At 55.3% G+C, this 15,632-nt stretch overlaps 2 protein-coding genes across 2 annotated transcripts; one reads left to right on the top strand and one right to left on the bottom strand.

The window, feature by feature from the left end:
• Positions 1 to 694: 694 nt before the first annotated feature.
• On the bottom strand, positions 695 to 7,164 carry MRM2 (mitochondrial rRNA methyltransferase 2). Its single transcript, XM_041748733.1, has 3 exons — positions 7,118 to 7,164; positions 4,045 to 4,334; positions 695 to 1,874 (listed from the first exon to the last, which is right to left on the bottom strand). The coding sequence occupies exons 1-3, from the start codon at positions 7,123 to 7,125 to the stop codon at positions 1,432 to 1,434; spliced, it is 741 nt and encodes a 246-aa protein (XP_041604667.1). The 5' UTR covers positions 7,126 to 7,164; the 3' UTR covers positions 695 to 1,431.
• Positions 7,165 to 7,183: 19 nt separating this feature from the next.
• Positions 7,184 to 14,202, top strand: NUDT1 (nudix hydrolase 1). The gene is made up of 4 exons (XM_041748732.1): positions 7,184 to 7,280; positions 8,840 to 9,006; positions 13,517 to 13,662; positions 13,894 to 14,202. Exons 2-4 carry the CDS (start codon positions 8,855 to 8,857, stop codon positions 14,064 to 14,066), a joined length of 471 nt encoding a protein of 156 aa, XP_041604666.1. The 5' UTR covers positions 7,184 to 7,280; positions 8,840 to 8,854; the 3' UTR covers positions 14,067 to 14,202.
• Positions 14,203 to 15,632: the final 1,430 nt, after the last annotated feature.

Below are 15,632 nucleotides of genomic sequence, written 5' to 3'. Positions count from 1 at the left end.
AGGGTCTGCACACACCACCACAGCCTGGAGGGTCTGCACATATCCCTCCCCCCAGGGTCTGAAGGCCCTTCCTCACCTCAACCACCCACCCCAGGTCTGGAGGGTCTGTGCGTGCACACACACACACACACACACACACACACACACACAGGGTCTAAAGGGCCTGCATCCCCCCCATACCCTCCCAGGGTTTGGAGGGTCTGCACACACCACCCACCCACAGTCTGAAGGATCTGCACATACCCACCCCCAGGATCTGGAGGGCCTGCACAACTCTCCCCACCCAGGGTCCAGAGGGTCTGCACGCACACGCACATACACACACTCACACACATACCCAAAGTCTAGAGGGCCTGCACATCTCCATGCACCCAGGGTCTGGAGGGTCTACACAGCTCCACCCACCCAGGGTCTGGAGGGCCAGCACTGTCCCACGAGGCCTGAAATAGGATGGGGACGGGGGTGCACTGGGGATAGGACAGAGGAGTCTCCAACATAAATGACTACAACCAAAAGGAAAAGGAGAAAATGCTAAATCTGGCCTCCTGCCCACTTCAGAGCACTGGACTGAGCCCTCAGGCCCTGGTGGAGATTATGGGTATCTGTCTAGGCTCTCTCCCAGCCCTATCCTTGGAATTTAATCAGCAATACGATCAATAAACTCTTCTTGAGGGATGAGCACACTTCCAGGAAATGGCTTTGAAGAAACCGGATTTTATGAAAACAAATTTAAAAGCATGGAAATCTCTTAAAATCATATACTCTACATTGTTTTGTAACACTGCATTGAGTTCCTGGAAGAGAGTAAAAGGAAATAAATGGACACACTGTATGGCTGCTTGCTCTGGCCGCTGCCTGTCTTGGGAGCTCCAAAGATTACAGCAATGTGTTTCCAGCCACTATAGAAAGTACACCAACCCCCTGATAATTCATATCAAATTGCCTTCCCTAATTGAGAGGGACTCCTGCTGCTCAAGGAAAGAATTAATCCACATCATCCACCAGAGAGGTGGAAATGAATTCCAAGTTGAAAGTTCAGATTTTCATATGCTACACCATATGAGCAAAATGACAAGAAGCCTGGGTGTTGCGGTCCAGTCGGTGGCGGGGCGGCAAGGGTGGAGACCTGACAGTTGCAAGGTTATACCAAGGCCATTTGTGCCACAGGCTCCTTCCCACCATCTTCTCAGCTTTGCCTCTCTGCCTACCTCTCCTGAGGTCCTCTTCACTAATCATGTTCTAGAAACTGTTTCTGATCATACATCATGGCCAGCAAATATGGTTCTGTTGTATCTTTGTGCTTAAAACAAAGGCCCCCCACTTGTCCTGCCTGCTGCATCCTGGATCAAGACCACTCCACCCTACCCCTACCCATACTTCAAGCAAGAGCTCAGACGACTCTGGAGTGAACAAGCCGAGAAACAGAACATCTCAGGCCTCTGCACACCCCATCCCTCTTTGGTATTGTGTGGCCAAGAGGTACACCTCTGACGACTCCTTTCTGCTGGCTCTGGGTTTTATGGTCCTGGTACTCTGGAACTGTCCTGTCAGTCTCCTCTGTAATGCAAGGCTTTGACTTCCAGCCCATGTTTTGCAGAGGAACGTGCCACCGGGGTGCAGGACATCTGCAGCCAGGTCCAGAAGGGACAAGCACAGGCGAATGAGCCTGTCATGATCCAAGCTGTGGATCCCCGTGGCGTTGGGTGCCATGTCACTCAGAATCACGTCTGCTCTCCCACCAGGAAGCAGTTCCTGGATTCTCTGCAGAGTTCCTGGGTCAGTCACATCAGCAGGGCACAGGAAAGTTGCTCCTTCCAGGGGGAATATGTGAAGAAGATCTACCCCAAGCACAAAGCCAACAGGAGTGCCAGGATCTAAAAAAGACAGTTTGTATGTTATTTATTTACACCCTGAATCCCCTGAGAAATACAAATGGAAAAACAGAAATAAAAAGTCAGGACATAGGAAAAGAACAAACATGCAAAGCTATGGATGAGAGGGCTCTCCCCAGCAATATCTGTCCTGTACAAACACATGGCAGGAGTGACAGTCCTCATTCCTCATGGGAGGAATCCCAGGCTCAGAGCTCAAGCAACCTGGAGCAGGCTCAAGACTCCAACTCTGGCTTCATGTCACTTCCCGAGGCTTGCCCTTTGTGAGAGGGGGCTTATCTCTGACCTTGATACACTAGCACGTAAAGTACCTCTGGATTAAATCAACAAATCCATCCTGCAGCTTCATCCAATTTCTTTCAATACAGAAACTGCTAGAAACAAGTCAAGAAATGGGGAACATAGACAGGTGGAAGACAAGGTGTAGAATCTGACCCCCTTGGCTGGGTTTGAGTGGCACCAGCTGTGCAATAAAGAAGCCAGGGTTTCACCTGGCTCCAAGAGGCCCTCCTGCCTGCAGGACAGCTGCCCCCAGATGTGCAGCTCCCCTCGTGGCCCTGGTGTCCCTATCTGCGTCCCTCCCCCACATGGAGGAGGGCCCCTGCTCTGCCAACACACGCGGGAGGACAAGGCTGCAGAGACCTGCTAGTTCAGTCTGCTCAGCAAACAAACTGTTCCATGGTGGAGTAACACGTATTCTACTTCTAACTAAATATCAGAAGTCCAGACATTTTTGCAGAGCATGTTTTTCAAAGGAGAAAACTGCATTTTCATCCTGGAAAGGAGAATATCCCACATCTCATTTTATACACTGGCTTTTTTTCCTTCAATATCCCAAATATTATAACCTCAGGCAGGGTCCGCTGGAGGCAAATGCCTTTGGGTACATTTTTGCCCAAATGTAGGAAGGAAAATGTTTGCCCAAATGTTTTTTTCTGGGAGGAAAAAAAACTCAGTCATCTTATCCAAACTCTTTGCTTCTTCCACTTCCTCCTTCTGAAGAACAATTACAATGCCAGGAAGCATTAAAATCACTCATTAGGTCTGCAGACAGGCTCAGTGATAGGAAAAGGAGCTGAAGTCTCTGACACAAATTCCTTCACTTAGGCAGTATTTGTTGAGCTAAAAACATTTTTTCCGCCTGTTCTAGAGTTCCTGGAGGTATCCCACCCATAATAACAAGGCTGATTCTTAGTCATGAACCCCCAGGGAGCAGCAGTCCCCAGTCTGCGCTTTCAGCAGGTCAGCAAGCTCCTTTGAACCTCATTTTTCACTAGGACTACTGCCACAGCGTCCTCCCTCTAGGTGTCAGAGAGAGGTCCTCGTGAATCGGCATATTTCATATAGTGCCAGGGACTGTGGTACCCTCAGATTTTATAGCATCAGAGAAGGGGGAGGGATGCTCATCACAGCGTGGCAGACCCTAGCAATAGACCTGAGAGCAACACTGATGCCCATGAGAAGGAGACCAGCTGTACAGCACAGGACAGCTGCCATCTGGAGTTCTGCACAAGCATTTAAAAGGACAATATAGGTTTCTAAATTGAGGGTACTGGTTACCCTGTTGATTAATTGGGGGAACCATCTTCATATAGAAAACCTTTGACAAGATCATAAAATATAAGATGGCAAAAGCTGAGTCCCTCAGATTGAACAAGAGGGGAGAAGCCAGAGCCCCAGCACGGGTGCTCCGGGAAGCAGACCTAGTGGGGCCTTGGGAAGACCAGAGCTTCAAGGACCAGGAGCCAGAAACCTCGGATTGGGACAGATCTGCTGTCATGGACAGATGTCAATATATTAGTAAGTGAAAAAGAAAACACAGCTCTATGAAGGCTCCAAAGCAGCAGGAAGAATGTAGATGTAGAATACTATCTTTAAAAAAAAAAAAAAAAAAAAAACACATATATACTTACGCAAGAATTCTCGAAGGGCACATGGCAACACATTGACGTACATATGGACATGGTACAATCTAAGTACTCTAAATCTATGCCTTTCTACCGTGGCTGTCATTTTGAAAACATCAATGTCCTACTTTTAGCCTTCCTACCACTAAACAAGCAACTCAGAAGGAGGTGTCCTCACCAAGTGAATCTCCTGGTAGAGGGCAGCTGGCTTGCACCTCCAGACCCAAGGTGGTCAGAGGCCCTACCTGTGCCTGCAGCGTTAACCCTCTGCACAGCCACCTGGCTCCATGCCCCAGGGGCCGCCCCGCAGTCTAACACTCGGAGACCAGGCCGCAGGATCCGGTGCCTCTCATCCATCTCCAGGAGCTTGAAGGCACTTCGGCACCGATAACTCTCCACTTTTGCTGCCTTCACATATGGGTCCTTCAAATGCCGCATCAGCCACAGGTGTTCAGCACCGGTCCGACCCTTGTAGTAACTCCCAGCTGTGTGAAACCTCTGACACTGCAGGGACGCATGTAGCAGCTTCAAAGACCTGAGAGAGCAAACAGGAGCATACTGGCGGGCATCACACACATAAGTAGGCTCCCTGGTCCAGCCCATGTATTTTCAGAGACAGCGCCCAGAGACTGGAGTGGGGAGGAGACTTGGCAAGGCTACCCAGCCAGAAAGCAGGTGGAATGGGGTGAACCGAGTCCCTCCCCAAACTCGTGTGCTAATGTCCTAACCCCAGGTATCTCAAAATAGGACTGGTAATATTAGGTAATTCAGGGGCTCAGTTGGTAAAGCATCTGCCTTTAGCTCGGGGCATGATCTCAGGGTCTTGGGATCGAGCCCCCTGTCAAGCTCCCCGTGCAGCAGAGAGTCTGCTTCTCCCTTTCCCTCAACCTGTTCCTCCCCCTTCTCGTGCTGGCTCAAGGTCTCACTCAAATGAATAAAAAAAAATTTTTTTAAATAATATAAGATAGAGAAGTAATTCATTTAAAATGAGGCTATATGGGTGGGCCCAAATCCAGTATGACTGGTATCTTCCTAAGAGAAAGTTAGGACACAGGGACACAGGACCAACCACAGGAGGGGGGGCGGGGAAGACACAGGGAGAAGCCAGCCATCTACAGGCCAAGGAGAAGGGCCTCAGGAGATACCAGTCCAGCCCACATGTTGGCCTGGGGCTGTAGCCCCCTGCTGTGTGAGGGCAGTGAGACAGAAGTTTGTGTTGTTTCAGCCACCTGGCCTGGGGGCTTTCTCCTGGGGACTTTCAAGCACAGCAGGCATTGCTTCCACTCAGCTTATGAAAGTTTCCTTCAGAAGTAAGACTCAAACATCACTGATGGTCACTTTGCTTGTGTCAACCAAGGTTTTTCCAGTACCAGTTAATAGTACCATTGATACTCACAAAGGTAATATTCCTGCTCACCCACTAACTTCTCCTTGGGCTCTAGGGAACTGCGAGAGAACCCCCCCAGGGACAGATCCTTGCTGTACTTAGCTCCATGGCTGCACAGGCCAACACAAGGGCCTTACCAGTCACATTGCCTCATACAACTGAACTCAACCTGTGTGAGCAGATGAAGGACAATTTCCAAGTATCTTTGGCAAAGTTAGGTTTTTAACAACTTATCCAGTACCAGAAACCCACACCCCGTATATCCCCTAACTAACTCTCAGCACAACCCTACAAAGTAAGTTCTGTATCCATGTTTCCGATGGAAAGAACCTACCATTATCTCCACGGCTCCAAGCAAAAGCCCCTTCAACAACCAAAGCATGTTGGCAAGATCTGGGCAGGGTAATTGCAGTCACTGCCTTCAAAAGCTGAAGGGACCTCCTGGGAGGAGCACAGAACAATCCTGGGCACGAGAACCAACTCCCAAGGTTGGGGGAGGGGTGGAAACAGAGTCACACACACTGGAGACCTGCAAATTTGCACAGCTGACCTCCAGGACCCTCCCACAGCTGGGGTCCAGCCACATTGGCCAATCGTGGAAGCCCTGGTGCCAGGCCTTCAGGCCTGCAGTGCCCTTTGCAAGCTTCACCTCCACCTGCAGCACCCCTTCATCTGCCCCCTCTGCTGTCTGCAGCCCTCACCTGCAGTGCCCCCTCCACCTGCAGCACCTCTTCGCCTGCTCCCTCTGCTCTCCATATCTCCTCACCTGCAGGCCCCCTCAACTGTCTCCTCCACTCTCCGCAGCCCTCCACCTCCAGGCCCCCTCACCTGTCTCCTCCACTCTCTGCACCCCCCCCTGCAGGCCCCCTCACCTGTCCCCTCCGCTCTCTGCACCCCCCCACCTGCAGGCCCCCTCACCTGCCCCCTCCGCTCTCTGCACCCCCCCACCTGCAGGCCCCCTCACCTGCCCTCTCTGCTCACCGCAGCCCCTCACCTGCAGGCCCCCTCACCTGTCCCCTCCGCTCTCTGCACCCCCCCACCTGCAGGCCTCCTCACCTGTCCCCTCCGCTCTCCGCAGCCCCTCACCTGCAGGCCCCCTCACCTGTCCCCTCCGCTCTCTGCACCCCCCCCACCTGCAGGCCCCCTCACCTGCCCCCTCCGCTCTCCGCAGCCCCTCACCTGCAGGCCCCCTCACCTGTCCCCTCCGCTCTCCGCAGCCCCTCACCTGCAGGCCCCCTCACCTGCCCCCTCCGCTCTCCGCAGCCCCTCACCTGCAGGCCCCCTCACCTGTCCCCTCCGCTCTCTGCACCCCCCCACCTGCAGGCCCCCTCACCTGCCCCCTCCGCTCTCTGCACCCCCCCACCTGCAGGCCCCCTCACCTGCCCCCTCCGCTCTCCGCAGCCCCTCACCTGCAGGCCCCCTCACCTGTCCCCTCCGCTCTCCGCAGCCCCTCACCTGCAGGCCCCCTCACCTGCCCCCTCCGCTCTCCGCAGCCCCTCACCTGCAGGCCCCCTCACCTGTCCCCTCCGCTCTCTGCACCCCCCCACCTGCAGGCCCCCTCACCTGCCCCCTCCGCTCTCTGCACCCCCCCACCTGCAGGCCTCCTCACCTGCCCTCTCCGCTCACCGCAGCCCCTCACCTGCAGGCCCCCTCACCTGTCCCCTCCGCTCTCTGCTTCCCCCCCACCTGCAGGCCCCCTCACCTGCCCCCTCCGCCCGCCCGCGCTCCTCGGAAGCGGCCCCGACTACCGGCTTCGTGTAGGAAGTCTTCCCCTAGGCACTGCGCCCGGGAAGCCCGCGTCCGCGCCCCTGTTACGCGGAGGGAAGCTGGGACGCCCCGGGCCGTCCTCCCCCGCACGCCTGCAGGAGGCGCCCCGTAAGTCCCGACTAGCGCTCCCGCGCGTCCGCCTCTAGGCCCGCAGCCCCACTCACCGAGCCATGCGGACCGACTCCCTCCGGTCGCTGCGCCGGAAGTGCCGGCCTCGCTTCCGGCCGAGGCCACGCCCCCGGAAGCGGCGCCCGCGATCCGAAAGCGCGCGCGGAGCCGGGTGGTGCGGACCTGGGAGGCGGGAGTCGGGCGCTGAGCCCCAGCCGGGTGAGGACGGGCCTGGGGAGCTAGGGACCTGGGAAGGGGGAGGGGGAAAGGGAGTTCCAAGGACAGGGGGACCTTGGGGGGGAGAGGCTGGGAGGAGGGGAGAGAGGAGGGGAGCTGCGGGAGCAGGAAGAGAGGGGGACAGGGGTGCCAAGTGAACAGAGGTCAGAGGAGATAATGGATCCAGACCACCGGGGTCTGGCGGCCTGGGGGCTTGATGTCCAAGCCCCTGCGTGTGTAAGAGGCCTGATGCTCTTCGGAGAGGGAGTACTGTCTCTTAGTACCCTGGTAAGGGACCTGAGTGTAGGGCCCTAACAGGTAGGGCTACCCAGCCCACGGCTGCCTCCCAGCCCCTGACATTAGGTGGGCTCTCTGAGGACCCCAGCCACTTGCTCCAGCATCAGTAGGCCATCTGAACCAAACAGCCATTGGACCCAAATGGGGACACTGGCTCTGCCATTTGATCTTGGGTCCGGTCCAACCCTGTTCCACCTCTCTGAGCTTCAGCCTTTTCATCTGAAAATGGAGGCAGCAAGTCTTTGCTCACAGAGTTGTTAGGTCTGTTCAATGGAATACTTTTTGAGGAGCATACAGTGAGTACTTCCTAAATGATAGCTGACGTTCCCAGTGTCCTCCCTTGGCCTATACAGTTCACTCAGGAAGCCAGGGCTTCAGGCAGGAACCTGTCAGCATCATGACAAAGTAGGCAGCATCCAGGCTCAACCCCAGAGACCTACCCTCAATACCAGGTCCCTTTTCTCAGACTCCAGAACTTCCCAGAAGGATCTCTGCTCCTGCATCTCCTCCAGTGTGGTCCCAAGGATAGAAGACATGTGTTTAGTGGGCCCCAGGCTGTGATAGGGCTGAATGAACAGGGGAATTGGTCCTGGTCCTCCACGATGTCTCTAGCAGCAGCCCAGATATCACCCTTGGAATTTGTCTTTGGACCCTGAACACCCATTCGAGCAGGAGGGGCCCTTGTGGCTCCAGGGCCAGATTCTGGAGCAGCAATGGTAATGAACAGATTATGAACTGTCACAGGGAGGGAGCCAGCCATGCTGGGTGGGCTCTCTGCCATCAGGAGCTACGCACTCCTCGGGACTCTAGGTCTGCTACTGCTGGGGTGCAGGAGGGGGAAGGGAGATCCCAATAAGCCAGAAGACCCCACTGATGAAAAGGCCACGACCAGAAGCCTGACCCAAGAACCACTGGCTAAAATGCATGGTTATGTTGGTGCCTGGGGTGGACTGCCCTCCTGCTTCTGGGTACAGGCTAGAAACCGGAGCAGGAACAGCCCTGTGCTGAGGGGGGGCAGGGAGGGGCAAGGGTACTATGGCATCTCCTGCCAGGGGCCTGGGTACTGGCACCACAGCATTTGGAGCACCAAGCCTCCTCCTAGCCCAGAAGCTCACTTGGTCAGTGAGGCAAGCCATGTGTGGCTGGGCTGGGAGATTGCCTTCCCTGCCTTTCCTGCCCCTTCCCATTCCACCGGGCCCCTGGCCTCCATCCACACCCCATCTGCATGCAGGTCAAACTGACCGAGCCCTCTTGCCTTCCTCAAGGGGCCCCCGGGGACCATGGGCACCTCCAGGCTCTATACCTTGGTACTAGTGCTGCAGCCTGAGCGAGTTCTCCTGGGCATGAAGAAGCGAGGCTTTGGGGCCGGCCGGTGGAATGGCTTCGGGGGTAAAGTTCAAGAAGGAGAGACCATCGAGGACGGGGCCAAAAGGTAAGGGAAGGGTAGGCCCGACTGCACAACCAGCTCCCGAAGGGATACACTGGAACTCATGATGGAGCCCTGGGGCCTCAGTTCCTTCACCTGCAGGATGGAAATAACGGGCACAGCTCCTGCCGCTGGTCCAGGGTGTGGGAAGGCAGTGAGTGCCAAGTGTGTGCTAGCTGTGCTGGGGGCACAGGCAGTGTGTTAATATTTGGGAGGCTGTGCATGTGGCTTCTAGCTAAGGGGCTGGTCAGTCACTGGGTTTCTTGGTCTATTCAGGGGAGCCGATGACAAGCGTTTCTGTCTGAGCCTTTTCTCCCTTAATCCTCAACACTACTGGCTTCCCAGGGGCAGGACACCAAGCCCAGAGAGGTCGAGCAACTTGTCTGAAATCACACAGCTCTGATTTCAAGCCCTTTGCCCTTCTTTCCCCTCATAGGCGTGTTGGATAAAATGAGGATGTGTGTGTAAATGCCACAAGGCACTACACAGCCTTCGCCACTATTGATGTTATTCAGAAGAAAGTTGGCAGGCCTAATTAAGGCTGCTTTCCCTGGGGAAGAGAACAGAGCTCCACACGCATATTAATGAGGCTTCTGGAAGGGAAGAAGGCTGCAGGCACTACAGTGGTTCTCAAGTTCAGGGTTTTTTTAAATCACAACCCACATAAGAAATGTCTACTGTCTGAGGCAGCAATGCTCTCACTACATGAAAGCGTACACTAATATATTTCCTATTCTGTGTTCCTTCTTCTCTAATCGTTAGTCACAATCCACCAAGTTGAGTTCATGGTGCACAACTGGGCTGCAGTAGCCCCCCCCACCCCACCCAGTGTGAAAAGCCAAGGATGTGCCATCCCTGGTGTGCACCTCTCCCTCGTAGACCTGTGACCCTGGAGCTGCTGCCACACTGCCGCGTGTGATCACTGGTTTTGGCAAGTGGCAGACAGTGTGACTGGTCCTGCCCCAGGAGGGCACAGCCTGGGCAGAGCCCAGTCTGCTGAGACTCGGGCATCTGGCCCTGTGAGCTGTGCCAGGGGTGGGACGGGGTGCAGAAGAAGAGGCATGGAAAGTGGACACGAGCAGTGGGCGCCAGTGGTCTGCTCTGCCAGCTACCCGCAAGCCTTTGTCATCCTGAGACTGTTCATTAGGTCACTGATCTATGGAGCCCTGCTCAGTGTCAGACACGGGAACAGGTCCCCGACCCCACCCCTGCGAGGCTCCCATCTAGTCTGGCTGCCAGGTTCACGGGGACCGTGTACAGAGAGCAGGTCTAGCAGTGATCTTATTCTCGTTGCTGTTCTGTCTCTGGGCGTTATGCCAAGATGTCCCCAGGCTCACAGATTCTTCCCCTCGGCCTCATCCAGTCTCCCGCAAGTATCCTTTCCATGGCCTGCCTCTTCGTTAGTGATACTTCGAATATACAGCTTTTTATTTACAGGCACCATTTTTACATCCTTTTAAAGAAATTTTTGCCTATTCTAAGCTTAAGAAGGCATCACCCTAAGTTTTCTTCTGGAATGTTCAGGAGCATTAAATCATCAGTCCATCTAGAATGGAGTTTGGAGTAAGATGCCAGGCACAGCATCAGGATTCATCTGTCCAGATGTCTGGCTCAATAGCATTTATGGAACTGACTGTATTTCCCACCACCCTGCAGCCCCCTCTGTCATAATCACAGGCCCTTCAGAGGCATCCCACGTGCCTCTGAAGAAGCTCAGCGCAGCTGCCAGATGCCCTGCTGGGCCCTGGGGTCTGCCCTCCAAACACTTGCTTGACCACAGAGGCCACTAGTGGGGTAGTCTCCTGGCCCACGACTCGTCTCTGTCCTGACCTCACCACAGATCCCAGAACAGTCATAAAATCGGTGACCTTTTATTGTTGTCAGACTTTGAGCTGTATTATAAAGATGTTCATTATCCTCAGAGGCTTATGATTTTTCACAGTGTGAACGCCTCATCCAGGGAGCAAGACCTTGGAGGGCACTTGCTCCTGGCAGCCCTGAGCTCCTTTTTAACGCCTGGGTGTCCACACAGACCTATCGTGCCTCTACAGGCAGCATGCTTCCCCCAGAGGACACCCTCCTGTGGCCAGGGGACAAAAATGTAATGGTTTCCACACTGGGAACAGAGGGCTGGGCCTTACCCTGGGGCCAAGGGTGGAAGTCCAGCCCCAGAGGCACACACCACCCGCCTGACTCAGTCCCATCACCTGGTGAGCTGCGCAGTAGCACACCGGCTCCTACGGTCTGGGGGTCAGCTCCGAGGAGCTCTCTGGGACTCCCATCTTCTCTTCCCATGGCCACTGTGATACTAGTGCCAACACTAGCGCAGTGTCGAAGATGGAGCCACAGGTCAGGACGCCCTCTGGCAGAAGAGTATTGTGCCCCTGCCTCTGTGGAGTGTAAGGGAGAGGCGAGATGGCACATTCTACTCCATCTTAGGAGCAAGCTGAGATGGGTCCCAGGGCCCCACAGACCACGATGGCTATCTAGACTTCTGACATGCGTCAGGGTGGCCTCAGCAAGGAGCCTGGCACATGCTCTATCTACTGCACTGCCCTTGTACCCTTACAGATCGCAAAGCAGGCCACAGGTCAAGAGCTAGATTAATATAGCCTCACCTGCAGGCTTGGGGTGGCCAAATATGCATGAGTGGTCTTCCCTGGGGGGTCATGGGAAGCTTGTAGGGGGAGGTTACGGGCACTTGGGGCCCTGAAGTCTCAGAGGTTGGAGCTGTAGGTGGGTGGACAGTCCCCATCTCTCTGGCCAGCATACCTGACACCTCCAGCAAGGCCTCAGAGAACCTCAGGAGGAGTGGCTGAAGCAGAGCCCCAGGACTGCAGGGAGGCCCCCCATACCCACCCAGGCACTTGGCCGCTGTCATTCTGTTTAATGCATGACTCATCCTGTTCTCTGCCATCTGGGGAGCTGAGCATCACACATACAACCCGACACTTTCTGTCATCCCCGCTAATTATCCCAGCCTGTGAAGCGAGATTAGTGAGATTTCGTGCACTGCTGTGTATTCGGGGAAGATTAACCGAAGCTAGTCAAAACATTAAATCACTAGGTAAGGTTTTTTTAAAGTGAGCCCCGCCAGCCTGCTGCCAGAGTGGGGGGAGCCTCTGTAGAGTGCCAGGACACTTAATGGCGGAGCCATCTGCACCCCCCAACTGAAAACACACATTCGTGTTTTTAGGTCAAGTCTAATTTTAATTACCCAGTCTATGAGGAAATCCTAGCTTTCCAAACCACTCAGGCCTGGTGTGCGGTGGTCACCGGCTCACGGGACTCCTCTGTGGGCCATACAGGGAGCTCAGGGTGGGTTCTGAGCTAGGGAAGGCATCTGCTGGGATCAGGCCACTTAGATTCAACGTGTGTGTGTGTGTGTGTGTGTGTGTGTTTTATGAGCAAAGTGGTTTCCCTGGCTTCTTATTCCAGGCACAGGAAGCAATTATGCATTGTGTTCCTAACATAACTTGGAGATCAAAGCTAAAAAGAAAAAAACAAAACCATTCTTTACATACAACTATAAACGGTCAGGCATAATTAGAACACTTCCAGAAACAGAAATATAGGGCAGTAGGGAAGTGAGACTCTCTCAGGGAGGGACAGATAGAGCTCCACAGCTGCCACGGCCTGGGGGATCCCCAGGGTCCCTAGAGTCGCCAGCACAGAGCCTCCAGGAAATTCTGGCCCCGTGAAGGACAGTGAAGGAGCAAACTGAGCGGCAGACTAGAGGGGTCTGGGGTGCAAGTGTGAAGCTGCTCCTCACGGGGGCCTGGTGACCAGCAAGTCTGCTGCTTTCACCAACCCATAACCCACACCCGGTGGGAAACCAGCCGAGCTCCTTGAGGTGGCAGCCATTGCACCAGCTCCCTGCTGTGTCTTCCGTCTTGTGAAGGGAGGCCCGAAGGAGATGGCCACGAGGGGGCGGGGGGTCACGGGCTCCATCCAGTGGTGCATCATACCTGTGCTCCGGTGGGGAGAGGGTCCCCAGGAAGAGATGATACGGCCAGACGCCCAAAGCGCCCACCCCCTGCCATCAACAGGAGGGAAGCTGGCTGGAGGGGTGGGGTGGGGAGGGTGTCTCAGTGGAACAGACTGGAAAGCAAGCTTTCCCACTGGGGAAGAGACCATAGAAACCTGCAGTCTGGTCCTGTGCTCTCGGGAGCTCAGGTGTGAGGAAGGGATTCTTCAGGTTGGGGCCCCTGCAGCCCGAGCTGCATTCATGGGACTGTGGCCATCCTGTGGGAAGAGCAGGTGCTGCTGCATAGAGTGGGAGGTTCTTCCCATGACCCCTGAGTAGCTGAACTGGGCCAGACCTGGGCTGCCCTGTGGCCCACAGGCTGTACAACTGGATTGGCCCGTGTACCCTAAGCCAGAACCTCTGAGTGGAATCTGTTTTTAAATGGTCCCCAGATAACTGGCAGTTTTGTCCGAGTCGCTGAGGGGAGCAGGCAGGTGCTCCGCCACCCTCCCAGCACCATGCTGTAACTGTCTCCCATTTGTCCCACAGGGAGCTGCGAGAGGAGAGTGGTCTGACTGTGGACACACTTCACAAGGTGGGCCAGATCATGTTTGAGTTTGTGGGTGAGCCTGAGCTGATGGACGTACACATCTTCTGCACAGACAGCGTCCAGGGGACGCCTGTGGAGAGCGATGGTGAGTCTGGGGGGCTGTGCTCCCCACCCCAGTGGCCAGGTCCAGGAGGCAGGCACTGCGCCAGCACCTAGCTCTCAGCCTTGTTCTTCTGCATAGTGACAGTGACCTGGCCACAGGGACTGACCCCAAACATCTGTCCAGTTCCTCACACACCTGCCTGGTAATTCCTTAGGGATGGGTAGTCTAAACCCAGGTGGAACGTCAGTGCTCTCTCCTTTCCACCTGCTACAGAAATGCGCCCTCGGTGGTTTCAGCTGGACCAAATCCCCTTCACTGACATGTGGCCAGATGACAGCTACTGGTTTCCCCTCCTGCTCCAGAAGAAGAAATTCCATGGGTACTTCAGGTTTCAGGGTCCCAACACCATCCTGGACTATACGCTACGTGAGGTGGACAAACTATAGACGCAGTACGGTGCAGGGGACTGGCTGAGAACCACCACACTGTCACTTCACGCACTTACTGAGCCCCAAGGCGGGACTGCAGTCGGGGGGTGGAGTGGAGGGAGGTGGACATGAAAATAAAGATCTTTTCTCTCTTCCACACTCTTCATGGGGCCCCAGCACAGCCAGCCCACCCATGTCCTCAGGAAGCCGCCAGGCCCACCTGGGGCAGAGTGGGCCAGAGGGGACAGCTGGAAGGCCAGTTACTGCCCTATGCAGTGCCATGGGCTCTTGGGGGGACCAGCGTGGGCTCAAAGATGTGTCATCCTTGCTCACCACCCCTCCACTGAGGGGAAACAGGAAAAGTCATGGCCCAAGTCTGAGACCCCGGTGTAACAGGTCAGAGGCTTACCCCAAGGGTCGGGGCAGTCTGGTCCAGATCTTTGACCACCAGGAAGGGAAGAGGCAGAGAACACACAAGTTTCTCAATTTTCATAAACAGGTTTAATCATTGTTCGTGTTTATTGATAAAAAATATTTTGGAATGTAGGCCATTTGTGAACAATTCCAGTTTCCTGGTGTAGTAGTAACTGACCCCCACAACCTTATAAAGTGCTCCACACGTGAAACTGTGTCGGGAAGAGGGGAAGGGCCTCGAGGGCAGACAGCCTGACTTCAGTATGCTGACCCCCGCGCCTGGGTCCACACCACAGCCTGCGCCTTCTGCTGTGTGTGCAGGTGACTGTGGGTGAACCTGGGCCCGGTTCCACTCTAGCCTTCCCGCAGTTGGGGAGCAGGGCTCTGTCCCCATGGTGTGAGGACCAGGCAGGCCGTGGCAGACAAGGTGAGGCCCTTCCGCTCCCTGACCTGCAGCTGCGGGCAGCCTGGGCCTCCCTGGATACCACTGAGCAAAAGATCCCCGAGCCTAGGGATCCGGTGGCAGCCCAGGTGCAGGGGCTAGATCGAGGCTTTGTGTGGAACCAAAGGTGGCCTCATCTCCAGCTGAGAAATTATGGTTCTCCACCCCCAGCAAGTCTCTCCCCGTCTGCTGACCTCCCTGCAGAGCCTAGGAGAGGGAGGGATGGACCAGAACGTGCTCCTCCAGGTAAGCCTCGGGAACATGGCAAGAGCTCCAGGCAAGAGCAGGTCCTGGCTTTCTGCAGAGGAACGTGGGGCCGTCGGAAAGTCCTCTTCAGAAAGCACACGAAGTCTCTGCTGACAGGGTCTCCTCTGCCCTTGGAAACCCTCCCGGCACCAGCCCTCCCACCTTAGTGCTGCTGCCCAATGTGCGTGCCCCTAGCCTGGGTGAAGCTGGGCTTGCTCCAATGTCTCCCCAGCTCTCCACTGTCCTGGGGTTGCCTGTACCTCAACGGCCACAGTCAGACTGCAGGTAGGTGAACAGCTGCTGACAAGGGGACATAACAGGAGGCTTGGAGGTCATACTTTACAGCTCAAGTGTACATGGTGCCATGGAAGCAGTCCTGTGGGGCAGCAGAGACCCACTCACAGTGCCCAAGAACCCGCTTCTCCATCAGGGGGTCAGGAGGCAAGCACAGACAGCCCAAAAACAGGTCAGTGACCAAAACG

This window comes from Vulpes lagopus, chromosome 3 (genome assembly GCF_018345385.1).
Source record: "Vulpes lagopus strain Blue_001 chromosome 3, ASM1834538v1, whole genome shotgun sequence".
NCBI classification, from domain to species: domain Eukaryota; kingdom Metazoa; phylum Chordata; class Mammalia; order Carnivora; family Canidae; genus Vulpes; species Vulpes lagopus.
The sequence above is the reverse complement of the archived record's forward strand: the minus strand, read 5'-3'. Positions and strand labels throughout refer to the sequence as shown.

Bases quoted from the DNA above. Each gene is read 5' to 3' on its own strand.
- NUDT1 (XM_041748732.1), top strand. From the start codon at position 8,855: ATGGGCACCTCCAGGCTCTATACCTTGGTACTAGTGCTGCAGCCTGAG. The intron at 9,007-13,516 runs GTAAGGGAAGGG...TTTGTCCCACAG, and splicing joins ATCGAGGACGGGGCCAAAAG to GGAGCTGCGAGAGGAGAGTG. The intron at 13,663-13,893 runs GTGAGTCTGGGG...CACCTGCTACAG, and splicing joins GACGCCTGTGGAGAGCGATG to AAATGCGCCCTCGGTGGTTT.
- MRM2 (XM_041748733.1), bottom strand. The intron at 1,875-4,044 runs GTAGGGCCTCTG...TGTCTTTTTTAG, and splicing joins GGTTAACGCTGCAGGCACAG to ATCCTGGCACTCCTGTTGGC.